Below are 23,390 nucleotides of genomic sequence, written 5' to 3'. Positions count from 1 at the left end.
GTACCGCCTTGGGGTGGTGGGCGGTGTGGGTTGCATACTACTTTTTTTGATTCTCTATTCTCTTATGTTAACATCACAGTGAAGATGCGGTTGATAGGGAGGATCTACCTCAATTTATTGTATATTCGTTCCAGAGGTATATTATACAGATATGTCAACTCTAAAACCAAGGATCATTCAAGATCTCCTCCACCGAAGCACGGGCACCTGGCTCGAATTGTAACAACTTTCGAATAATCCTTCCCAGTTCCACAATATCATCTTTCGACAAGTCTTCTTTGCGCTCACCATCAAAGTACATCTCCTCTAGCCATTCCTGCAAACCAGGTCCCCTGTCCCCAGTGATATCTTTGCCACGCATTGACTTCCATAAAGGTACCCATCTGTCAGGCAATGCTCCATTCGTTATCTCCTGCATTTGCTCAACGAGAATCTTGGGAGTGATCAAGAAGCTATCAAAGGGAGGTTGACCGACAAATAACTCGAATAACTATCATGCCATTCAGCCACAACATAACAATTAGTGGTGGGTAAGGCCGCGCCATACCATACAGCCTAAACTCCACAAATCCACACGATGATCCAGACGGTCTTTGAATATCACTTCAGGTGCCCGAACTACTAATGGAGTGTGTAGTGTCTCAGGCGCATCTTTCCGTGGGAACGATTCACCAAAGTCGACTATCTTGATAGTTTTCGACAATGGCCATGGCTGTAAGTGTAAATTCGCAGATCTAACAATATACTCAGGTATACCAGGCCCCAGACTTCCACCATCATTGCAGCGGACGAGTCCGATGTCTGGTTTTCCTAGTAGATTAATAAACTCATCTTCGGGGATATTGGCCATAGAGGGTATAGTGAAGGCCAGATTGCGAATATGGAAATCTATACAATGTAAGCAAGAGAAGTCAACCATGAAGTGGAAGATTGACCTCCATGCGCAATCTCCCTACGCTGCAATGCATCAAGTCCCACCATAGCCTGCCTCGCAACATCCCTAGCCAAACTCCCAGGAAGTCTCCCATCTGCAAACCGCCCCTCCACCAAATCAGCCACACTTGGTCCCAGCATCTCGAGAACCAAACAGGGATGTATCCCATTAGGTCCCCGAATATCGAAGTAATCAAACATGCGCACGATGTGTTGGGTGTCGTTCAGATTCCTCAAAAAGTATTCATCTCTCGATGCCCTCTATTGCTATAGTTCTCCGATACGCAGATCTTAATAGCGACATACCTCTCTTCTCTGAAACAATTCCCTATTAGCGGTTGTTCGATAGTAGGTAATTTTCAATGTCAGGATAATTGAAACTGAGATATTTGTGTACTGTTCATCTCTAGCAGCCCAGACGGTGGAGTATCCGCCCCATCCTAATTTATGTAGGATTTTGTATCTTCCTTGATGGAGGAGGCTTCCCAGTGTTATTGGGTGGTAGCCGCCGGTTGTGTAGCGGTGGAGGGGCTCCGCGTTGACGGGGCAGGAGTATTGGTGTTCATGGGGTGTTTGGGGTGTTTGGAGGAGGGTTGAGTAGGGGGTGGAGGTGTGTTTTGATGGCCTGGAGGGTGTTGATGATAACGAAGGAATTGTATGTATCCTTGTGAACAATGAGGATATTCTCTTCACGCGCATATTAAGTTATTGTTCCTACATGTTATCATCTAGAGAGGGTCATGATGGTATGCATAGTAAAGTGCCAAGAAGCAGCTTATCGATAGTCGCACGGCCAACGGGCCACAATCAACAGGCTGAGACATGGTGTGGCCTTGGCACCGCCAGAGTGAATGTTTGTGATGATCATCTGCCTGTGTCAGACTAGAAACTCATGCTTCTATCAAATATCATGGTCGCTGGAAATCTCATCCGGTTCGAATTGAAAATTACTCCTCGTATACTTGCTGTATAGGCCGGGCTTTCTAAAGCAGTTACTAGTGCATATCAAAACAGTGCTGCCTACAATCCAGTCTCCACAGGCTACGTACGACGGGTATACACAGACACGTACTAAGCGATTAATTTGGGGGGCGCACAGACAGTCATGGTGCTTCTTACTTCGTCGACGGTCTCGGTCATTATATCCACAGCTGTCATTTGTACCTTTACTTTTCTGCTCTTTCTTTCGGGGTATGTCCTGCAACAGCAGTCTGTCCGAAGCATTCAGCATGCCATCCGACCGCCTCCTCCGCCACCACCCCTGGCGGCGGTCCCGGTGGGAGCATACCAAGGGGCCGGGCAAGAGGCTTTCTCCGATAGTGTCGCCGATAAACAGCACAAGAGGAATGATGCTGGTTCCACACAAGCAACAACGGGCAACTTTGCATACCTCCAGCTTCTCTCCACACCCGATCCGTCGGACATCTGCTCCGCAATTCTCTTCTTTAAACACTTAGCGACCAATGGTACTGCAGTTCAGGATAGGCTGTTCATGTATCCGCGTGAGTGGGACCTGATGCCCACTAAGGAGCTCACCGAACCGGTCGCCACGGCCCTTTCTTTGCTGAGAACGGCAAGCCTGGAGTACGGTATCTGGCTTCTGCCCATTGATATGACGCTAGCCACTTCTGAAGGCTACAAGCCTACCGATACAAAGCTGCTGCGGCTGGGACAGATCCAGTTTATGCAATATGACAGTGTTCTCTATGTGCAAACGCCTGGTTTGTTGCTCGACACTGCCAAATTGGATGCTATGCTTCTCTCCCGACCGCTGCCATTGCGACATGACAAGAACAGAATCGAGTCGTTCAACAATGAAGCCTGGCTGCCTATGCCCCTGAGAGCAGAGAGAGACTCGGCTCTGCCTCCCGTATACCTGATTACGGTGAACAGCGTGGAAAACGGCCACATTGAAGCTCGTGGCCATGTTCCAAACACAGATATTCCGGGATTTAGTAATCTGGTCACGGGGCCTGATGGCGTATTGTCACCCAACGAAGATGAGTTCAATCCTGATGAGCAACCAGGCTATGTGTACTTTGAGCAGGACGACGATGGTCATGTTAAATGGGCCCATAATCCACTATTCGGATCTTGGCGGGTTGGGCAACATGAGGTTTGCGAAGGCCTCGACCTTGATGATGCAGTCCACGATGGATATGATTTGTGAATTTTCTTTCTTTTTTGCTTTTGTATATTGACTGGTTCCTATGGCGTTTGTTGGCTTCATTTCAAGTGAATGTATTGATGGCTCAAAAGAAAGCGAGTCACTGGCATTCCAGGTTCCCATGGGAGTTGAGGTATATATATCGGGAACATTGGTGGTTTTCGTGTCCATATTTATGTGTGCCCTCTGAGGCACGCGGCGATACTTTATGCAGTCATGTGTATATGAATCATGTATAATGCAAAAATACTATCGTGTATCGAAATCAGGTTGTCTAGTATCAGCGACTGCATTCATGTCATTCACATTAGTCATTCATGCATTTTCCGTGGCAGAGGCGATGTCTGAGTCATCGCTTTCATCTCATGTTTGAGTCTAAGAAGAACTCCGATTCTACTAGATACCCAAAGGGTGCAACTGACGCCTAAACACAACCATTAGTGCCCACGTACTTTCAAGGTCACAGATGATATGGCAAACTTACTCTTCCGCAAGGAGCTGGCAGACCTTTAACCAGGCACCCCAATCTCATAGCCTAGCAAGACCTCCGTCGTATTACCTTCCCAGCCTCTGTTACCACTTGTTGAGACCATGAAGCGACACGCCTGGTCAATATATAGCTGGGATACAGTTCCGGTACGATGTCCTGGGATAATCAAGAAGGGCACTGTGGAGTGGCGAGTCACTTGTTCATGTTTGAGGTCGTACAATCGAAGAATGTCATGCGATGCGCTATGAAGTGACGGTCAGCCAGTCATGTCAATGAAAGTAGAGCCTGAGTGACGACGAAGATACGTACCAAACGATATGTCTGCCATTAGGCATGGCCTTGAGTGCCGTGACCGGTCCACTACCCTGAGGGAATTTGAAGGTCCGTTCAGCATTCCGAAGGCCCTTATGAAGGCTGTACTCCTCAACAGTTCCATTACGACGGCCTGCATAAATATAGTTGCCGTCTGGAGACCAGCATGCATTCATGCACCAAGGAGGGCAGTTTTGAGAAGTGATGCGAGCAACGGCATCCGGTTCTCTTCTATCCCACACTCGGATAGTGCCATCAATGGACGCAGCCAGGAAAAGATTATCCGTATTAGCACCTGTTTCTGCTGGCGCAGGAAGAGCACTCTCTTGAGTATAGCTTGGTGGTTCCAGCTCTTCGGCATGTGGTAGACCATTGACTATCGGCTGAGAGGAGCCATTAGGCATCTCCGCCTGGCCAGAACTAGGGGGTTGAGTGACGGCATCGTTATTGGCAGTTGCAGCTTCAGCACCTGCCGGGGCCGGGGCCGAATCCGGAGCCGGAGCAGCAGGAGCCTCTGCAACGGCGTTCTGACTCGGTTCCGGTTCTCCAGGGGCATCGGCATCTGGCAGCACTCCATTCGTAAGGGCTTTACCAAACTCATCATCGTCGTCAATGCCGAATGCATTTCCAGATGCGCCGGCCTCGTCTCCTCCATTCCCGTTTTCGTCGCCGAATAGCGAGTCGGCACCGCCGAAGAGTGAATCAGCCGGAGAGCCCGCCTGCGGGTTTGAGCCAGTGCCGTTTTCACCGTCGTTCGACGTATCCATGAAGTTGAAGCTACCATTATCAGGAGCCTGATAATTGGACGAGTATGTGCCATTCGTTTGTTGAATCTCGGTTGTGTCTCTGGGAATCGGCAGACTGGATTCTGGCCGTATCTCGACAGCGGAAATCTGCCCGGCGCTAGACCCGAATGCGCGTCGGGTCTGCCCTGTGTTAAGGTCCCAATCAAATACTCGCTTGTCCCAGCTGCCAGATAGTAGAGACTTTTCATCTGAAGTCAAGCTCAGTACAGAGACTGCGGAAGTATGCTGCTGCAGAAGAGCGATCTCTTTTCCTTCATCATGACGGACTGATTGCAGTCGGATGCTACCGGACTCCAAGCCAGACAACAACCATAGACCTTCACTATGGCTGGCCAGTGAGTATACTGGCGATATTGTGTTCCCGTCCATGTTTTCCCAGTACGTCATCAGTACACCCGCCTTGATGACACTGTCGACGAAAGGATGCCTTTGCGCCACAGTGAGCATCAGCTTGCTGTTGACAGAATCCACCCAATTGAACTTCCGAACGTATCCATCTGAGCCGCCGCTGAATACCCATCTCATATCAGCGGTCGCAGTTACCGCATTGATCGATGTACTGTGAGGGGCGGCCGTAGTTGGGACTATGTCGAACGTAGGCGCTGTCAGGCATTTTTCTCGCACGCTCGGATGGAAAACAGATCGTGGATCAGAAACGGAACTCGTAGCAGTTGAATTGGACATTTCGACATCCGCGTTTGGTTGCGTCGCTACCCCAGCGCTTTCGGATGCATGACTAGCATTGGACTGACTTTCCGCATCTTGGTCGGCGTCCGCGTCAGGATCAGGTTCGTTGTCATTGCCTCCATCATCTGCATCCCGAAGTGTATCCTCCATTTCATTGTCCGAACTTCCGTCTTGAGAGCCTGGGTTTGCGGAGAACTTATCAGTGTTGCCCAGATGAACCGGACCAAGTCACAAAGCTTACCTGCAAGGTCGCGATCGTCGTCATCTTCGATCGAAGCCATTGTTCAGTAACACGACTAGGCTTCTCGCCAATTTGGATAAGGTGAGTGGAGATTGCAGGGAATAGAGAGGCGTGTGTACCGACTCCCCTGTGACCGCGTGGAGATCAGGGTCCTTTCACAGGCAAGGCGCAACAATTTCAATGAATGCAAAGCAACCCCGCAGACTAAGGGTACATAGCTTGGCTTCGCACACGTTATCGCGCTGAATGTGATCGCGCACACGTGAGGATGTCTTCACCGAATAAGAGGTCCGCAGAACAATGCAGAGACCGACATGTAGCTATCACTGGATTCTGGGGTAAGTTGATCCTTTGCTGCCCGCTTATGGCCTTCCCCGATTCGGTCACGTTTCGCGGTGAGATTAATGCCTCAGGCGATAACACTCTCTATCCGGTTAGCGCAGATTGGTGCATCTATCAAGGCTCCAGCATCACTGGTGATCTTGGGAACAATTTTCCAGACACAAAGTGACGCATTTGCTGGAATCCTGTCTCTCTTGCTTTGCTTCGCACAAGCGGTGTGTGAGCACATACCACAACGATCTCGTAAGTTGGTGTGGTTTGAAAAACATAGCGGTATCATCTTCCTACAGCTTCCAGTTGGGCATCGTCATCAGTGAAAGGTAAGTATCGTTCAGAGTCCAGATACCGAATTTGTGCATAAATCCTTCATATACATAGTAATAGCGGATTTTCAGAGCTTGAAACGTTCGCCTTATAACTGTATGCCTGAGATGACAGTTCACATACCATGCTTCTCCCTTCGCGCGCAGTAGAAGCCGAATGAATGAGGCGACAAAAGTAGAAAGGAGATAATGTCTTTCCCACATGATTCTGCTTGCTGAAGTGACTGTGGCCGGATTAACAACATAGTCCGGCCTGCAAACAGAGAACTAGTACCTACACTTCCTCAACCTATAGCTAGATGGCTGATGTTACACCACGGCCACACGTTAACTTTACAATTACAATCACTAGACACACCTGAGAATCTAACTTTACTCCCAGCTTTTATTTAGACATAGCCAGAATTGGAAAATTGAAGAAAGTGGCAGCCGATCACAAGCAAATGGCGATTGAAGAAGCGAGTGAAGTGCATCTGAACGATGGTATCAGCCAAGTGTTATTCAAGTGAATACTAAGTAATGAGCAGATGAGTCATTACCTAACTCATAGGCACTGTACATACTGTATACACTGTGAAAACTATGGGTACTGTAGGAATTGCAGTATAAATTACACGGTATGTTCCTTCCTACTTCTCACTTTCCCCCTCCAGTTCCTCATCGCTTCGAGATCTCGCCACAAGTCCTTCTTTCCATACGAAGCAGCTCTCTAACACTTTACTATTCTGCTGGTTTCAATCTCTCTACCTTCTAGATTAAGTTCTCCACTATAGTCATTTGCACAACCAAGCCTTTGATATTTACTCGTTGAAACATTTCTGAGCCCTTCAAGCCCCATCAATATGGACTCAGGGGATTACCATCGGCCCGGGACTCCTCGCTCAGTTACCCGGCTGTCAGAGCAAAATATTGACACCCATCTGCTGGTCAATAAAGACATCAGAGAGTACCTTGCCCAGCCATCTATTGACTTTGCTGAGGAATGGCTAGAGAAGCCGGACATTCCATCGTCAGATGAGATATTGGGCAACTTTGGTTCTGCAGAGAATGAGTATGTGGAATTGACTCCAAATAAAATCACGGGTCCTTGGAACTCGACCGATGAGTATCTCAAAGCACACTATGAGCTCCTTCGAGAAGACGCAATTGCTCCTCTTAGAGACGCCGTTGCATACGTCAGAGATAACCCCAAGATGACCGACACCAAACTTGTGTCCATCTATGATAAGGTAAATGATATAGCACGCGAATCTTCTTCGATTTACTGACAGTATGATATTGCTCCAGGTTTACTTCACCGGTATCACATTCGCGCAAAGAGGTCTAGGAATTAGGATCCGGTTCTCCACTCGCCGAGCGGAGAAAAACATCGCGTGGGAATATTCTAAGCGTCTTGTCAGCGGCTCTATAATTGCGCTTAGTCCAGCAGATGACGCATTTCAGCAGAAGTGCATCGTTGCTATTGTTGCTGCCAGGCCGCTTGAAGGCGTTCAAAAGCATCCTCCGGAGATTGATATCTTCCTTGCTAGGCCCGAAGATTTTGAATTCGACCCTCAGAAGGAATGGATCATGGTAGAAGCCAAGGATGGCTACTATGAATCTGTGAGGCACACGATGGCAGCACTCCAGAAGTTGAAACAAGAAAAGTGAGTAGAGCTTTATTGCAACGTCGCACAAAGTTCTTCATTTCAATGAATAGATCCTGATTTATAACATAGATTTCCTCTTTCTGAGCACATTTGCCTGCTTGATCCTAATGTCAGAGCCCCGGACTATGTGGAACAGGATCCTCTCCTTGACATACAGTCCGAAGCCAGCGAGACTGCCGAGGCTGCCGAGGGACACAGAGTTGACATCCTAAAAAATTGGCCTCGAGAACCAAGCCAGGCCATGGATAGTACACAATGGCAAGCATTACACGAAATGCTTACGAAGAGGCTCTCGCTCATACAAGGCCCTCCTGGCACAGGGAAGACTTATGTGTCTGTTATTGCGCTGAGGATCCTACTTTCAAACCTGAAGCACGGGGACTCTCCTATAATCCTAGCCTCCCAGACAAACCATGCGTTGGATCAACTTCTGAGGCTCGTCGCCACCTTCGAAACAAGCTATATCCGGGTCGGTTCACGGAGCAACGACCCCGAGATAAAACGAAGGACTCTCTACTGTGTCAGGCAAAATGAACCCGCGGTCACGGTACATGGAAGCGTACTAGGAGCGGCCAGAAAGGAACAGACAGTCCTAACCCAAGCCATTGCCAGAATTTTGCAGCCTTTCAACGCCGAAAATACCAACGCGCCCCTTCCTGCTTCTCTATTTCTTGAGTATGGCCTCTTGACGGAGACGCAGCTAGACAACTTAAAGAAAGGTGCTGAAGGCTGGACTCGTCCCACTGATAGTGAAGATACCGACCCGCTGGTAGTCTGGCTAGGTGACAAGTTGGTACCATTCGAAGTGGGGTATGAAAGAGAGAGTTTCGGATTCGAGGAGGATGAGGTAGACCTCGAGTACGAACAGCTAAAGGAATTGGAGGCCGAGCAGGGCATTGAAGAGGATGATTACGAGATCCTCAAAGGACAATTTATCAATCTTCAGGATGGAGTTTGTGGCTGCAAAATCTCGTGCTCCGAGACTTCTGCTATCGAAAACCTGAAGCAGAAGGATCTGTGGAAGGTGAGAGAAGAGGCTCGGGGGGCAATCTATGATGTCCTCCGGAAACAATTGAAGACCAAGATGACAGAGAGTCTTCGGCAACAGGTTTTACTCTATTCGAAGAACTGTGAGAATCTCCAGATTGGAAAATGGGAACGGGATTACCACGTTCTTCGGACGGCGAAAGTGATCGGGATGACAGCCACGGGTCTGAGTAAATACCGGGGGCTGATCTCCAGCCTCAAACCGAAGATCGTCTTGATCGAAGAAGCCGCCGAGGCTATTGAGGCGCCAATTGTTGCTGCGTGCTTTGACTCACTCCAGCACATGATACTCGTGGGTGACCACAAGCAGCTCCGAGGGCACTGCACTGTTCAGGAGCTCGGGAGCGAGCCCTACAATCTGGGAGTCTCCATGTTTGAGCGACTGGTCAAGAACGGAATGAAGTACGTCATGCTGAACAGGCAAAGAAGAATGGCACCGGAGATCCGTCAACTCTTGGAGCCTATATACGGCGAACTGAATGATCATGAGTCAGTACGCAAACGACCTGGAGTGAGAGGAATGGGGGTCATTCGCTCCTACTTTTTCACTCATATTTGGCCAGAGAGCAGAGATAGCCTTGCGTCCAAATACAACGACATGGAGGCCCAGATGATCGCAGAATTCGTTGTCTACCTGGTACAGAATGGCAACACTGTGAAAGATATAACCATTCTGACCTTCTACAATGGCCAGAGGAAAAAGCTCTTGACCGTTTTGAGACACCATCCGTACCTTCAAGGCCAGTACATGAAGGTGGTAACTGTTGACTCATACCAGGGAGAAGAAAACGAGATCGTCATTCTTTCACTCGTTCGGAGCGGCGAGAATGACATTGGATTCCTGTCGATTGCAAATAGGGTCTGTGTTGCACTGTCGCGTGCAAGACGCGGGTTTTATATGTTCGGCAACGCGAATTCGTTGGCAAAACAGAATCAACTCTGGCGGGATGTACTGACATTGATGGCCAACAACAAACCACCACGGCGTCTGGGAACACAGCTGCCCGTCACATGTGTAAAACACAAGCGGACAACATTTATACAAGGTTTGGGAAATCCTTCGTTGAATATCATTGTGCATTTTGAATGTTTAGCTGACACCTGACACCCAGGTCTTTCCGACTGGAACAAGATAAACGGCGGATGTGATTGCCATTGTGATGAAACGTTGGTTTGCGGCCATCCCTGTCCCATCAAATGCCACAGGTAGGCGCAGTAACTCTAGTCTAAAGGAGTGGGATGAAGCTAACATAGTCGCAACAACACAGCTTCTCTCATGAACGGGTAGAGTGCAATGATATCTGCAACAAACGGATGGCTTGCAAGCACGTCTGCAGTAAACCCTGTGTAATAAGCCATATCTGCAGGTGCACATGCGAGGTGGCTTCACAACTTGATAATTTACGTCTCCATCATGAGTCCCAGGGCTCCACCGCCCCGTTGGAGGGTCCGAGTTCCTATCCCGAAGCGGTCAGACATTACCAGGCGTTTGCAAGTGGAGGTGCGAAGGAGCACGACGCGCTTTTGCTGAAGAAGACTACCGAGACCGCCGCGGCAGCGCGGCCCACACCAGGAACAGAGGAGGATGAAGATCTTCTTCTCTCGGAGACGGAAGTGGCAAGCAGCCCTCAGGAACGCGACACCACGGTTCCCTTGTGGTCGGAAGAAAATCTCATGGAGATCTGACGGCCCACTGGAAGGAAATCCGAGGGCATGGGCTGGAAAAACTTAGAGTTTCATGAGCCCCAGCACCAAAAAAAAGTAGATAGGGCTGCTACGTGGTGTGTGATAGTTATTTTAGTTTTCTTAGTCAATCAAGGAAGTCGGCGATGATGTCAAGGCTTGCTCCTATATTCTGATTGGCCCGGAGGCTCTGGCGATAGTTCCTTCTAGTAAAGACGATGGAGGAGTTTAGTACGAGTAGAATAAGCTGCTGCTGTTTAGTCCCCAAGTACGTAGTACTTTCCTACCACGCCCGTCCCCCCGCATTCCCAGTTACTCAGTTGGATTCTTCCGCCTTCTCGACTCTTCCTGGCTCTTCGTGTCTCGAGCAATCACGATGTCTCGTGCAGGTTCCACCGATCGAGTCAAATAGAGATGATACTAGAATGCACACGCGACCAAGCGGGGTCGTTTGTGTAACAACCCTGCAAGCGAGACCATCGCTGCATCGTTGGTGTGGGCCAGCGGAAGTGCAAGACGTGGAAGTGATTCCTGAGGAAGCTCGGAATAACCCCTTGGGACTGTGGGAGAGGTGAGGATAAACTCGGAGACGGCCGGAACGTGGGGAGTGGACAGATGGGCGACCCGCTCAGGGAAAGACGGACTCAGCTCGGTGACGCTGGAGTCGTTCGACGGTGGATTTACCGGCAGCAAGAAAAAGGAAGGAATCTTGGAAATGGAAAAGCCCCGGCGCGCTGGTGGCTGGTCCGACAACCCGCCAATCGCAAGCCGTGACTGGCCTTTCAGGCACTGCCCAGGCACCGCTGTGGTACTCCCAGTAATCAAAGTAGTTAATAGTTAATTTGAGTATCTCTTACTACTAGTACTCCGTACTCCTCTTCCTTCTCGTTTATTATTCACCACCACCACCACCACCACCATAATCCCTACAGCTGCACAGCCAGAACTTCCCTTAACACTAGTGGCTGTCCATGATGCAACTGGCTTGCCTTTGCTCAGCTGGCATGCTTCCTCCTACCTGATTTTTAAATAAGATAAACATATATCACCAGGGTCTTCAACTTTAGGTTTGCCACCTACAGTTGCTACTACGGACTTACTACTACTACATAGTACTACTAAGTCAGTAGTGCTCAGTACAACTTACTACCATCTACCATCTTTTATCTACCATCCTTGACCCATTTTCTGTTTCACACGGTCCCCACTTCAGTCAGACAACATGGCTGAGTTCTTGCGATCCCAGATTTTGGGGACTACATTCGAAACCACCAACAGGTAAGTGATCACTTTGCTGCTAAGGTCGATTCGTAGCTACTAATCTCCGGCTCAGATATTCCGACTTGCAGCCTGTTGGACTTGGTGCCTTCGGGCTTGTTTGGTACGAGCTCACTTTCTTTTACCATGTAGTCGCCATACCTGGATATACAGATCAAAATAGCTAACCACGTTGCGGCCACACTAGCTCGGCTTATGACATGATTACGCGCCAGCCAGTAGCTATCAAGAAGATGATGAAGCCGTTCTCCAACGCCACCCTCGCCAAACGGACCTACCGCGAAGTCAAGCTATTGAAACACCTGCGTCATGAAAATGTCTGTCTCCCTGCAGTTTATTCCTATTACCATGCGACTGCTGACCTTCAACAGCTCATTGGCCTAAGCGACATTTTCATCTCGCCATTAGAGGACGTGTATGTAGTTGCTAAAATGGATAAATTTCAGGGGATTGATTACAAAAGTACTAACGATAGGACGCAGTTATCTGGTGACGGACCTTTTGGGAACTGACCTCAATCGCCTCCTTACCTCAAAGCCTCTGGACGGCAAATTCGTTCAATATTTCACCTATCAGCTTTTGGTACGCCTGCAGAAACATTCCAGTCGACAGAAGCTTGCTAACGACCCCAGCGAGGCCTCAAATACATCCACTCCGCAGGCGTGATACACCGTGATCTCAAGCCGAGTAACATACTGATCAACGAGAACTGTGACTTGAAGATCTGTGATTTCGGTCTTGCGCGACTGCAGGAGCCTCAGATGACCGGATATGTCTCAACTAGATATTACAGGGCACCAGAAATCATGCTTACATGGCAAAAATACGGAATGCAAGTGGACATCTGGAGTGCTGGCTGCATTGTCGCAGAGATGCTTCGCGGAAAGCCATTGTTCCCAGGAAAGGATCATATCCATCAATTCTATCTGATTACGGATGCTCTGGGGAACCCGCCTGATGAGGTCATTGAGAGGATCTGTACAAAAGCTGTAAGAGCGGAGACAATTGTTGCTTTACCTGGAAGTTGATTTATTATCTAGGCCCTTAATATTGTGAAGTCGCTGCCGAAGCGCCAGCCAGCTCCTTGGGCGACTTTGTTTCCAGACTCTGATGAAGACGGTACCTACCCCCTTCACTATTGAACAAGTGCTTGAACGGTTTTTGTATGCTGACGGGATTTTCTTCGCAGCTATTGACCTCCTTGCAAAGATGCTCATATTCGATCCCGACAAGCGGATCTCTGCTGCGAAAGCTTTGGAACATCCCTACTTGGGTGTATATCACGATCCCACTGATGAGCCGGTTGCTGAGCAAAAGTTCGATTGGTCTTTCAGTGAAGTAGCCCATTCAATCGATGAATGGAAAATCATGATGTGAGCCTCTTGCGATCCTTGACCGGGTCCCAAACTGACCAGGATGCCAGATACACTGAAGTTGTAGACTTCCATGATCTTGGGCCTACCGGAGAACCAGCCATCACAGAGCCTTTCTTGCCTTCCGACCCGAGCCTCAGCCCCGAGGTCCTTGACCCGCTTGGCCAGATACAAACCCAAAGCATGATCACCAAATCCGCGGACACTCTAGACCAGGATATTTTGCAGTACCTCCAGATTTAGACTGCGCCAATTTAAAGCTCACGAAGGAAGCGGGAGCCGCAAGCTCGGTGAACTAGTTCCGTTTGTCATCACGAGGGTTGCTGGCACTGACATCATTATGCGTCTAATTTGTCAACCCTTTCGTCAGATGAGGCTTTGAAGATCGGTCATTCGGCAATGGGGAAAGTTCTAATGCGTCCCTTGCCTAAAGCCTACCACAGGCACCACTAAACAGCGCAAGTCAGTGACTCAATCTTCTCCATTGGCCATAACCCTTTCCCTACCAACGTGTTTCTTCTATCCTCCCCGCCTTCGCATATACTTCGAGACCCGAGTCTAGTCGCTTACGCTGAAGGCCAGACATAACACTTTCATCCCACTCAACCACTAGTGCCCACAAAACAACACCACACTATCAGAGAATAACAATTAATCGAAGCCGGACCAAACACAATGAAAATACTACTTCCCGCTTTGGCAACCTTATTCCATGTTCACGCCTTCCCCCACTCACAGAAGCAAATATTCGCGTCAAACATCACCTGGCAGATATCTCTATATCAAAACCCACAATGTACCGGCGAAGAAACATCTTTCTCTGGGAATGGGACATTACCCTGCCACGATTCAATCCTCAACGGCGGTTCCTTGGGCTACATAACAACGACAGTGGGAAATGGCTCGAACTGTCCCGTGCAGGTTTTCAACGATACAACATGCAGTCAGACCATTGATGTTATGGGCTCAGGGATCTGTCAGACTCCGGTTCTGCAGGAGGACGTGCTGATTCGGGGGTTTTCTATTTCCTGTTAGTTTTGACACATCTTGACTGGGTCAAGGCTTGAGGGTCTTGTTAATACTCTGTTTCTTTCTCTGCTTTTATTTGTTTTCTTCTATCGCATTTCATTTTCTCCTTTTTTCTCATTTCTGAATGCGATCTGTGTTAGCAAGCCACGGTTGTAACTTCCTGTTACTTTGACGAGTCCTATGATCAATGACAATCTACAAACGATCATACTAAATCTGTATGAACTACAAAAGCACAACCAAACCTATGATGCATTGTTTCTTATTGCATATATTACATTTACTCTAGTAGATTTTATCATCAAGTAGAACCACTATTATCCGCACACGAAAACACCCCATCAATCTGCCCATCCCTATACGCATCCATAATCTGCACAATAACCCCATACGTCCCACCCACCGTCATAAACGCACCCAGGAGTATCAACAACACATGCAACAAATACACTACCCGCTTCACCACCCCTCCAGACTTCCAATACTCCCCATGACTATACAACCACAACCACCCCGGCAAACACAGTGCCAGCGGCGCAAACCCCAAGCTACCCACTAGTGCCAACACATACGTGAAGATAGGAATCGCACACGCCAGGATAAATGCAATCGCAGCTAATCCTATCGTGCAGCTCAGCCACGTACCCCAGTGCACGACTGTGTTGGCTTGGAGGTGGCGCGAGTGGCGCAGGATGCGAACGAAGAGGTACTTTGCTGCTACGTGTACGTAGAGCGAGCCGCTGACGATCAGGCCTGGTAGGGCAATGCCGTAGGCAACGCGTTTGATGGTCGTGCCGGCGCTGCCGAGGGCTGGAGAGGCGATCCATTTTCCGCACCAGGCGTAGATTACTAGTGCGAAGGCGAGGTAGGAGGATGTTACGAAGGACATGCACAGGTAGACCGCTTTTGGGTAGTCTTTGGGTTTCCGCATTTCAGAGATCACGGGCAGGAAGGCAGATGTTGCGGCGCTGGAGACGAATATCGTGGCTGAGGCGGTTATTCCTGCTGCGAAGGTCGGGGAGCCGATTACCCGGTAGCCTAGGTCGTAGGGGCCTGTTTGGGGAGCTATGGCTGGGCGGGAGCGGGTTGTTACGCCAATGCTGGGGGGTGTTAGGCTTGTGGTGGTGGTGTTGGGGAAGGGGTTAGGGACGTACACGACGATGAGAACTGCGGATAGAATGCTAACGAAGCCCACCCAGGTGAGCCACCCGATGTGGGAGAATTTGCGCACGCTAGCAAAGCCCGCGATGATGATGGTGGAGATGAATGAGAACCACACCGTGCACAGGGAATGAAGAGAGAGGGCGTTGAATGCGGCAGAGACGCCAATAATCCCTGATGCGGCGGTAATCACATATGTCACGATGAACATAAAGCCGACCACCTCGCGGAGCATAGGGCCTCCTATGAGCTGGGCCATATCGGCCACGGAGTGACATTGTGGGTATAGAGTGCGAAAGTTGCCTAGGATTATGGCTCCGTAGGCATTGAGGACACACCATCCTACCAGGTTGACGGCACCGGGGAAGGCCCCCAGATCATACATTACTGATGGGATGGAGAGGATGCCGGTTGCGAACAGCACTGGAGATGTCCGATGAGAGGAATGCAAGTTGCAGGGGACTAGTTGGGAACATACTCTTCAGGAAGATAGCTGATGCGCGGATCCAGCTAACGGTGCGGAAATTGACCTTGCCATCTGCTTGCTGGAAGACTTCATGGCTATCATCGCCTGTTATGATGTCCGAGGAACTGGCGACTCTGATGTCGTCGCTGGCACTCAGGGCTGGAGCGACCTTGAGGTCCTTGGCCTCATTGATGTACGCCATGGTGGGTGTCCAGGTTGAGGGAAAGAGGAGTAACCTCTAAAGTCGGGACCCCTTACATTTTTATTGCTAGGCATTTAATGCACAGGGATCAGGCCGCGGAACATTATCACCAGTAATATAATCGCTACTGATAGTATGACGGGCCGATGAGGTCGAGCTCAGTTGCTGGCCGATAAGGATTACCACGGAGGATTATCTCCGTTGGAGTGCTACGTTGGAGTCTATCAGTTGGAGTAGACGGCATCGTGCATTATCGATGGCTGCGATACGAGGGGTATTTGGGGTAGGTGAACGATGCGATAAGACTAGTGATTCAGATAATTTCGTCAGTTATCGAACGTGTAGTCTTAAGTATGAAATAGACATGTCTGATGGGTTTTGGTGGGTTTGGCGGGTTGAAAATGGGGTGAAGAAACCCAATGAGATCCCTTAATCAGATTAGCTGGACCCTTAGCCTTTCGGGCCCTCAGGCCGCCCCGGACGGCTGCCTGGGAGGGGGATGTTGGAGTCACGGCAGTCGTTCCTGCCAAATGCAGTAATCGACTCCAACTGCTGGCGATAAGGCTTGGCACATGGCACATGCCCAGGCCTTTTCTTCTTCGCTGTGGTCGATTCCAATACTCTTCTCTTTGTAGAATTGAACTTTGTGTCCAAATCTACTCACACATTATGTCGGTATTGTTCACTTCTATTTCGCCGTACGTACAGAGTCCTCTATCTATTCTATTCCCGCTCTCTCTCTCTCCAGGAATTTGAACCTTACAGATCATCCACAGGGACAATCCGGTCAAGAGGGAGGATGCCGCCTCCCTTCTCCGCAATCTGGACCTCTCTATTGACCAAGAAGATGAGGAAGACTTCCATACCCTCTTGGCAGCCGTCCACGACTGCGCCGAAACCGTGGCGAACCTGCCAGACTATCAGCCAGCCCCCGATCTAGACAGATACCCTCGACAAAATGTTCACCGTCCATCCCCAGAGGAACAAGTATTCGGGCAGGCCTGGGCTCACAAGTTTCTGATCAAGGGCAATGCGGAGGGAGGACCTTTAGTGGGAAAGACCGTTAGCGTGAAGGATTGCATTGCCGTTGCAGGTGTACCACAGTTGCTTGGAAGTGATATCATTCCCTCTTGGACGCCAATTACGGATGCGACGGTTGTGACCCGAGTTCTCGATGCTGGCGCTGATATTCATGGTACATCGACTTGCGAGAACTACTGCCATTCCACGGCGTCTTTCACGAGTGCTCAAGGAACCGTGGAGAACCCTTTCGCAACCGGATACTCGGCTGGCGGAAGCACCTCAGGAGGGGCTGCCTTGGTTGCAGCTGGGTTGGTTGACATTACGCTGGGCGGAGACCAGGGTGGGAGTATTCGGGTTCCCTCCGCATTTTGTGGCTGTAGGCGGCCTTGATGATTGTCTTCCAAAATCATAGCTAATCGTGTCAACTCAGGTGTCGGCTTGAAGCCTACATATGGGCTGGTGCCTTTTACGGGTATTGCTAGCGGGGATGCTATTGATGACCACACGGGCCCGCTTGCTCGGAATGTTATCGACGTTGCCTCTTGCTTAGACGCTATTGCCGGCTATGATGGCATTGACGATCGATGCCTGGGGAGTCCTAAACACGGCTCTACCTCGTTTGCCAAGTCGCTTCAGGATGAGGCTACAAGACTCGATGGTTTCAAAATAGGAGTCTTGAAGGAAGGATTTGAACACAGCACCGTGGACCCCGCGGTCAAAGAGTCGGTCATGGCGGCCATTCAGAAGTTCACGGAGCTCGGAGCAACAGTCGAGGAAGTATCCCTTCCAGACCATTACCATGGGCCTGCTATCTGGACCATTCAGCAGCGCGTCTCAGGCTCTTTGACGCTACTTGGGCAGGCACATGGCAGAAGGGGCCTCTACATGACGGAGATGGAGCGTGAGAGACTCCCGTGGACGAAGGAAGGCTTCCAAAGAGCCTTTCCGGCCACTAAGAACGTTATAATCAATGGCCTCTATCTTACCTCACGCTTTCCGGACTTGTACGGCAAATCGGTAAATATTGGCCGACGGCTTCGGGACCTCTACGAGGATCTTCTCCAGAAATATGACGTGGTTGTAATGCCGACCACTCCTGTTGTTGCACCAAGACATGGTGCAAGAGGCCTGCCGGTCGAGTCTCTGAAGCCTAGCATGGGCTTGACGATTAACACGGCAATCTTTGATGTTACGGGGCACCCAGCGATGTCTATACCAGTGGGGTATGCTCCGGCCAAGGATGATCCTCAGGTCAAGCTCCCGGTCGGTATGCAGATCGTCGGAGGGTTGTGGCAGGAACACAAAGTACTCAAGGCAGGATATGCATGGGAGAAGAACAACGATTGGAAAAAGGTGGCGAGTAATTGATAAACACAGTACACTAGAGATAGAATTTTATAGAAGTTGGTCTAGGTGACGAACCTTCATTGCGACTGCTATATATTGCATGTCCGTCATATACCCATATATGACTTATTTCATTCTTTATCATTAACATTATCACGAGTGAGGAAGCTCCTCTTATTCAGTTGATTATATATCCTCCGTCGACAACAAGCGCATGCCCTTGTACAAAAGAGGCAAGAGTCGAACACAAGAAAAGTATGGAATCAGCCACCTCTTCCGGCTTCCCCATTCTCTTCATCGGGGCAATTTCAACTGCTGGCTGAAAGTGCTCGCGGATTTCCTCGCTGTACGTTGTCATTGGGGTCTCAATTACACCGGGACAAACACAATTTACACGGATGCCGTCCGCAGAATAGTCGATAGCATCGGAGCGGGTCATCGCAATGACAGCAGCCTTGGAGCTACAATACGCAGCTGGAAGCAAATTCGACGCAGTTAGCTCACACCAGAGAGCGTTGACTGAAGAATTGGGCAATAGGAGAAGATCGGACTTACGAGCACTAGGGCGTCCCACTATGCCCAGCTGACTTGCAACGTTCACAATAGCCCCTCGCTGAGGAGCGCGATTCGGATCATGGCTCGGTGAGGGATCTTGTGCCACCATCTGTCTCAACTCTGCTCTAGAACAGAACCAAGCTCCCCGATAATTGATGTTGTTGATATGGTCAAACACCGCCGTTGATGTCTCGGTCGTTCGCATGGCGTCTCCTAGGATTCCGGCGCAATTGACTGCATAATCCAGCCGTCCAAATGCAGCCACTACTTCACTGATAAAAGACTCGACAAAGCTCTCATCGGATATGTCGCCCGCCTTGACTAGAAGACGCGTCTGAGGGTAGGAAGCGAGGATAGCCTCCCGGGTCTGATCTAAAGAGGCAAAATTGAGATCCGTGATTGCGATGCTTTCACATCCTGCCGAAGCAAACGCTTTTGCTGTAGCTGCACCGATGCCTGCGAAGCCGTTAGTTACTTTTGCTTTTTCTTTCCCCGCGATAGACTTTTAATAAGGTATACCTGTACCACCGGCTCCTGTGACAACGGCAACTCCCGGAAAGGTCCAAGTTTGCGTCATATCCGCGGGCAACTATTATCGTGAACAATTGAATTGAAACTCCACGTTGAGGACAGGGCAGCTCAAAAGATTGAAGTCGAGACAGTCATCGCGCATTGGTCTCATGATGATGTTGTCAATATATACTACATCCTTTCTCAGCAAGCAACAGCTGACCGACCGGGTTGGAGAAAGACAGCTTATCGGGCAAGTGGGGTCAACTCTCCCAAAGTGGCGTTGGGGGCAGCCGATTCGGCACCGTCGGTTGGAGTCACTCACTCATTTCCTGTTCTTTCCTCACCATCCTCCACAGCTAGTCTCCTCTCCCCTAGTACCTGGTGTCTCCAATTGGAGAGGTCGCGACATCTTATCTGTATACTCCGGTCATTCCTTCGCCTCCAAATGACTTGATGCTGTCCCAGTCTCCTTCACAACCTTCTCGCGGCTCTCGTCGCTCGAGTGCTGGAGCCAAAACTCGGGTCTGTGTCCATTGCGGGCGCAGTTTCAGAAGGACGGAACATTTGGAGCGACATGTTCGCACACGTAAGTCGCATCATCTTTGAGCAATTCCAGCTAGTCTAGTGGTGTCTGAATTCTTGCATTGTCTAGAATGATTCCGCATGCTAAGTTAAGGCCCCGGTGCACTTTTAGACACCAAAGAAAAACCGTATATATGCTTCTGTGGCTCCGCATTCACCCGACGAGATCTGTTGAAGCGACACACAACCATTGCACATCAAAGTACCAGTGGTCTGGTTTCGCCGAATTCGCAACCGGATCACGAAGCTTTGGACCATGCCAATAGAGCCGGGACTTCAGAGCCTACCACTATCCCACCCAACTATAACAATGTTCAACCAACACCGCGTCCAGATGTTCCTATCCCCATGCCGCCGATTGCAGAACAGTGGGCAGGACAGCAACGTGGGCCATATATTGCGCAGGATCGTAATGCTGTTCTAAATACGGGGACTAGCAGTGCAGGTGAACTTGGTGCGCATGCCAGCGCAGTCGGCCACGATGCGGAGATTTTGGAAGCTGCGCAGCTTCTTCTTCCGGGCAATTACCGACATGCACCACCTCCAGGTAATGAGCTTCTTATCCCTCTGGGAAGCGCGCACGGCTAACATGCTATCAGCCCAACCGATCCCATACCTAAATGAGGAGCTGAATCATTTCCAGGATTTCACGCATTTTCTGGACTCGATAGGTCTCCCGTCAGAGTGGGTGCCAGCATTTGGGGACATGTCTCAGATTCAAAACCCCGTTTCAACTGAACAACCCGAGTTTAGCAGAAGTTCTGGGGAACAACACGAATCTTCATCGCGTCCGCGCCAGTCTGAGAGGTCACGGGCCGACTCGCCTTTCCGGTCGTGGTTGCCGTCCGTACCTCCAGGAGACCAAAGCTTCGCATCTGTATCTGACTACGGTATGAGCATTTGAAGACCTTAAAGGGAAATCACAACCGGACCCTTGTACTAACGAGTATATAGAGCCTCCTCAAATTAGCAAGAGCCCAATATCGCTCAAAGTTACAGAAGAGCAGCGGCAGCGTCTGGCGGCCTCCTTGGACGAGTTCCGTTATCTCATACCCGATTTTGTCTTACCTTCGCGTCATACGTTGACAAGATACTTGACTTCTTTCTTTTCTGGCTTCCATACACATCTTCCTTTTCTCCATGTACCGACATTCCGGGTCAACGACCGAGCTCCAGAGCTCATTCTAGCTCTCATGACAATAGGCGCTCAATACCGCTTCGAGCACCGTAATGCTGAGAGACTCTTTTATGCAGCCAAGGCAATAGTATTATACCGACTGTCGAAGGAGTCAAGTTTACCACCCTTTAATTCAATCCTTCAAATACCATTGAACAGTATCCGCGACTCATCTCAGCGCTCGGGCCAGGATCCGTTACTCTCGTCGCCAGAGTTTGCCGCAGGAATGAACGCTTGGAGGAGAATCGAGACTATTCGCACCCTGTTAGCTTTGATGGGGTACTCTACATGGGAGAAGGCCGAGCTTGTTCAAGAAGCGTTTGGCCTACAGAATCTGCTCGTTCGGTGCTTGCGAGAACTCGGACTCATGGAGAACATTACAGTTGCCCCACGGCATTCTCCTTTGCAGTGGCATGAATGGGGCGAAGAGGAATCTATAAGACGCACTCGATTCATATCATTTTGCTTCGTTCACGTTCATAGTATTGCATACAACATTTACCCAGTGCTCCGCAGTAGCGAAGTGCATCTGCGTCTCCCGTGTTCCACGCCGGAATGGAAAGCCGCCACAGCCCACGACTGGGAGGCCGCGCAAAAGGAGGTGGACTCTCAGCAACTATTCTTTCAGGATGCTTTGGCACTATTGCTGCAACCTTCACGAAATCCAGTACTTCTAGATCCGATCCCTGCGCCTTTGGGTAACTATATTCTGCTTCATGGCCTACTTCAACGCATTCATCTTGTGAGCGAGCTATCTATTCCGAATGGGGATCAGTCATTCTCACTTCCGACCGAGGAGTTGAATAAGTTAGAGTGAGTTCGTCTGTCTAGCAAATCCGCATTTGGAATACCCACCTGACCTTCACATGACTAACGGTTGACGCGTCTGATTAGGAGAGCACTCCGATCCTGGACTTCAGTTTGGCAACAAGCCCCCGAATCTAGTCTTGACCCGCATAACGAGAATGGGCCGATTCCGTTCACTTCCAGTTCACTCTTGGGTTTGGCTTATGTCCGCTTGTCTCTCAATCTTGGACCGCATCGTCAGTTGGAGACACGGGATCCATATCGCATTGCTACCGCGATACACAGATCGCCGCGACCAGGAAGGAGCTATAGGTTGACACCTGCCCTCATTTATTCTGCACACGCACTGAGCATTCCCGTACGCCTGGGTATTGACCACGTGGCACGCAGTCAAGCCTTCTTTTGGAGTGTTCGTCACTCACTTGCTAGTCTAGAGTGCGCTGTTCTTCTCAGCAAATGGCTTATGTCCCTGGCTGAAACTGGCAGCAGCCAAGCCTTGAGCGGTATGAATCCCCCTTAAAAAATATACAGGCTCCAACAACGATCGAGGGCTTGCTAACATAATTATGGACTTTAGAGAACGAGAATCGGATATTACATTGGACGCGTTGCATTGTACAAGAAGCTTACGAATCAATGGATCTTGAAGACGGGGAATCGTTCCCTAGCCAGGATCCCGGAAGTCTTGGCCTGGCTGTCATCAAGCTTTGGGCTCGACTCTTTCGGAAGAATACCCAGTGGCCATTCATCAACGTACTTGGGGAGAGCCTAGAGCGGTATCTCGCATTTATTCAACCCGGTTAGACAAGAACACGTCCTCGGTTCGAACCCAACATTCTCTTTAATCATCATACAGCGGCTTAACATCCTCTAACCTACATAAAAAGCGGGTGCTTTTCCACGGGCGGGTTGCCGCAAAGCTCTGGTGTGAAGTTGCACCATGTGGTACTTCAGGTTCTGTCCTATACCTTCGCGACCAGCGTGAAAGCGGAGGCATGATTCTATTTGGAGCGAGGTAGGTGCTGCGTATAGCACTTCCAATGCTAAGTAAGCTTATGTGTCTTGCTCATTCCACGTCATCAGGATCAGCACTAGCATCGCTCTTCTCTCGCGGCATTGCTTTGCTTGAGAGACGGGGGCTTCGAATCTCAACGCTTGCAGGTGTACCGACTATTCGAATTTACGAACTCATCAATG

At 49.7% G+C, this 23,390-nt stretch overlaps 11 protein-coding genes across 11 annotated transcripts; 6 read left to right on the top strand and 5 right to left on the bottom strand.

Moving 5' to 3' along the window:
• Positions 1–146: 146 nt before the first annotated feature.
• On the bottom strand, positions 147–1,632 carry BO83DRAFT_420823 (kinase-like protein; the record flags this gene model as incomplete). Its single annotated transcript, XM_025534953.1, has 4 exons — positions 147–490; positions 548–888; positions 936–1,194; positions 1,240–1,632. The coding sequence occupies 4 exons, from the start codon at positions 1,630–1,632 to the stop codon at positions 161–163; spliced, it is 1,323 nt and encodes a 440-aa protein (XP_025383457.1). The 3' UTR covers positions 147–160.
• Positions 1,633–1,846: 214 nt separating this feature from the next.
• On the top strand, positions 1,847–3,371 carry BO83DRAFT_382402 (uncharacterized protein). Its single transcript, XM_025532218.1, has one exon. The coding sequence runs from the start codon at positions 2,039–2,041 to the stop codon at positions 3,101–3,103; it is 1,065 nt and encodes a 354-aa protein (XP_025383456.1). The 5' UTR covers positions 1,847–2,038; the 3' UTR covers positions 3,104–3,371.
• Positions 3,206–3,511, top strand: BO83DRAFT_152814 (uncharacterized protein). The gene has a single exon (XM_025526250.1). It carries the CDS (start codon positions 3,309–3,311, stop codon positions 3,471–3,473), a length of 165 nt encoding a protein of 54 aa, XP_025383455.1. The 5' UTR covers positions 3,206–3,308; the 3' UTR covers positions 3,474–3,511.
• BO83DRAFT_152813 (WD40 repeat domain-containing protein) lies at positions 3,512–5,951 on the bottom strand. The gene is made up of 4 exons (XM_025526249.1): positions 5,637–5,951; positions 3,900–5,574; positions 3,585–3,832; positions 3,512–3,524 (listed from the first exon to the last, which is right to left on the bottom strand). Exons 1-3 carry the CDS (start codon positions 5,674–5,676, stop codon positions 3,610–3,612), a joined length of 1,938 nt encoding a protein of 645 aa, XP_025383454.1. The 5' UTR covers positions 5,677–5,951; the 3' UTR covers positions 3,512–3,524; positions 3,585–3,609.
• Positions 5,952–6,116: 165 nt separating this feature from the next.
• On the bottom strand, positions 6,117–6,600 carry BO83DRAFT_152810 (uncharacterized protein). The gene has a single exon (XM_025526248.1). It carries the CDS (start codon positions 6,503–6,505, stop codon positions 6,263–6,265), a length of 243 nt encoding a protein of 80 aa, XP_025383453.1. The 5' UTR covers positions 6,506–6,600; the 3' UTR covers positions 6,117–6,262.
• Positions 6,601–7,143: 543 nt separating this feature from the next.
• BO83DRAFT_456144 (putative DEAD box helicase involved in nonsense mediated decay) lies at positions 7,144–10,892 on the top strand (the record flags this gene model as incomplete). The annotated part of the gene is made up of 5 exons (XM_025537058.1): positions 7,144–7,530; positions 7,589–7,947; positions 8,020–10,043; positions 10,110–10,203; positions 10,266–10,892. The coding sequence occupies 5 exons, from the start codon at positions 7,144–7,146 to the stop codon at positions 10,681–10,683; spliced, it is 3,282 nt and encodes a 1,093-aa protein (XP_025383452.1). The 3' UTR covers positions 10,684–10,892.
• Positions 10,893–11,779: 887 nt separating this feature from the next.
• Positions 11,780–13,730, top strand: mpkC (mitogen-activated protein kinase mpkC). The gene is made up of 9 exons (XM_025526247.1): positions 11,780–11,958; positions 12,014–12,061; positions 12,146–12,275; positions 12,330–12,373; positions 12,441–12,540; positions 12,591–12,947; positions 12,999–13,077; positions 13,148–13,331; positions 13,382–13,730. The coding sequence occupies exons 1-9, from the start codon at positions 11,903–11,905 to the stop codon at positions 13,572–13,574; spliced, it is 1,191 nt and encodes a 396-aa protein (XP_025383451.1). The 5' UTR covers positions 11,780–11,902; the 3' UTR covers positions 13,575–13,730.
• A 931-nt stretch (positions 13,731–14,661) lies between these two features.
• On the bottom strand, positions 14,662–16,315 carry BO83DRAFT_411737 (putative neutral amino acid permease; the record flags this gene model as incomplete). The annotated part of the gene is made up of 3 exons (XM_025534337.1): positions 16,000–16,315; positions 15,515–15,944; positions 14,662–15,460 (listed from the first exon to the last, which is right to left on the bottom strand). Exons 1-3 carry the CDS (start codon positions 16,187–16,189, stop codon positions 14,662–14,664), a joined length of 1,419 nt encoding a protein of 472 aa, XP_025383450.1. The 5' UTR covers positions 16,190–16,315.
• Positions 16,316–16,840: 525 nt separating this feature from the next.
• On the top strand, positions 16,841–18,599 carry BO83DRAFT_411736 (putative amidase). The gene is made up of 3 exons (XM_025534336.1): positions 16,841–16,887; positions 16,966–17,588; positions 17,643–18,599. The coding sequence occupies exons 1-3, from the start codon at positions 16,859–16,861 to the stop codon at positions 18,578–18,580; spliced, it is 1,590 nt and encodes a 529-aa protein (XP_025383449.1). The 5' UTR covers positions 16,841–16,858; the 3' UTR covers positions 18,581–18,599.
• A 138-nt stretch (positions 18,600–18,737) lies between these two features.
• BO83DRAFT_402909 (SDR family NAD(P)-dependent oxidoreductase) lies at positions 18,738–19,691 on the bottom strand (the record flags this gene model as incomplete). The annotated part of the gene is made up of 2 exons (XM_025533574.1): positions 18,738–19,570; positions 19,634–19,691. The coding sequence occupies 2 exons, from the start codon at positions 19,689–19,691 to the stop codon at positions 18,738–18,740; spliced, it is 891 nt and encodes a 296-aa protein (XP_025383448.1).
• Positions 19,692–20,080: 389 nt separating this feature from the next.
• BO83DRAFT_323358 (C2H2-type zinc finger protein) lies at positions 20,081–22,997 on the top strand (the record flags this gene model as incomplete). Its single annotated transcript, XM_025527930.1, has 6 exons — positions 20,081–20,213; positions 20,322–20,756; positions 20,809–21,099; positions 21,164–22,199; positions 22,281–22,696; positions 22,771–22,997. The coding sequence occupies 6 exons, from the start codon at positions 20,081–20,083 to the stop codon at positions 22,995–22,997; spliced, it is 2,538 nt and encodes an 845-aa protein (XP_025383447.1).
• Between the last annotated feature and the right edge of the window lie 393 nt (positions 22,998–23,390).

The sequence above is a fragment of the Aspergillus eucalypticola genome (assembly GCF_003184535.1).
Source record: "Aspergillus eucalypticola CBS 122712 chromosome Unknown BO83scaffold_34, whole genome shotgun sequence".
Taxonomy (NCBI): domain Eukaryota; kingdom Fungi; phylum Ascomycota; class Eurotiomycetes; order Eurotiales; family Aspergillaceae; genus Aspergillus; species Aspergillus eucalypticola.
The sequence above is the reverse complement of the archived record's forward strand: the minus strand, read 5'-3'. Positions and strand labels throughout refer to the sequence as shown.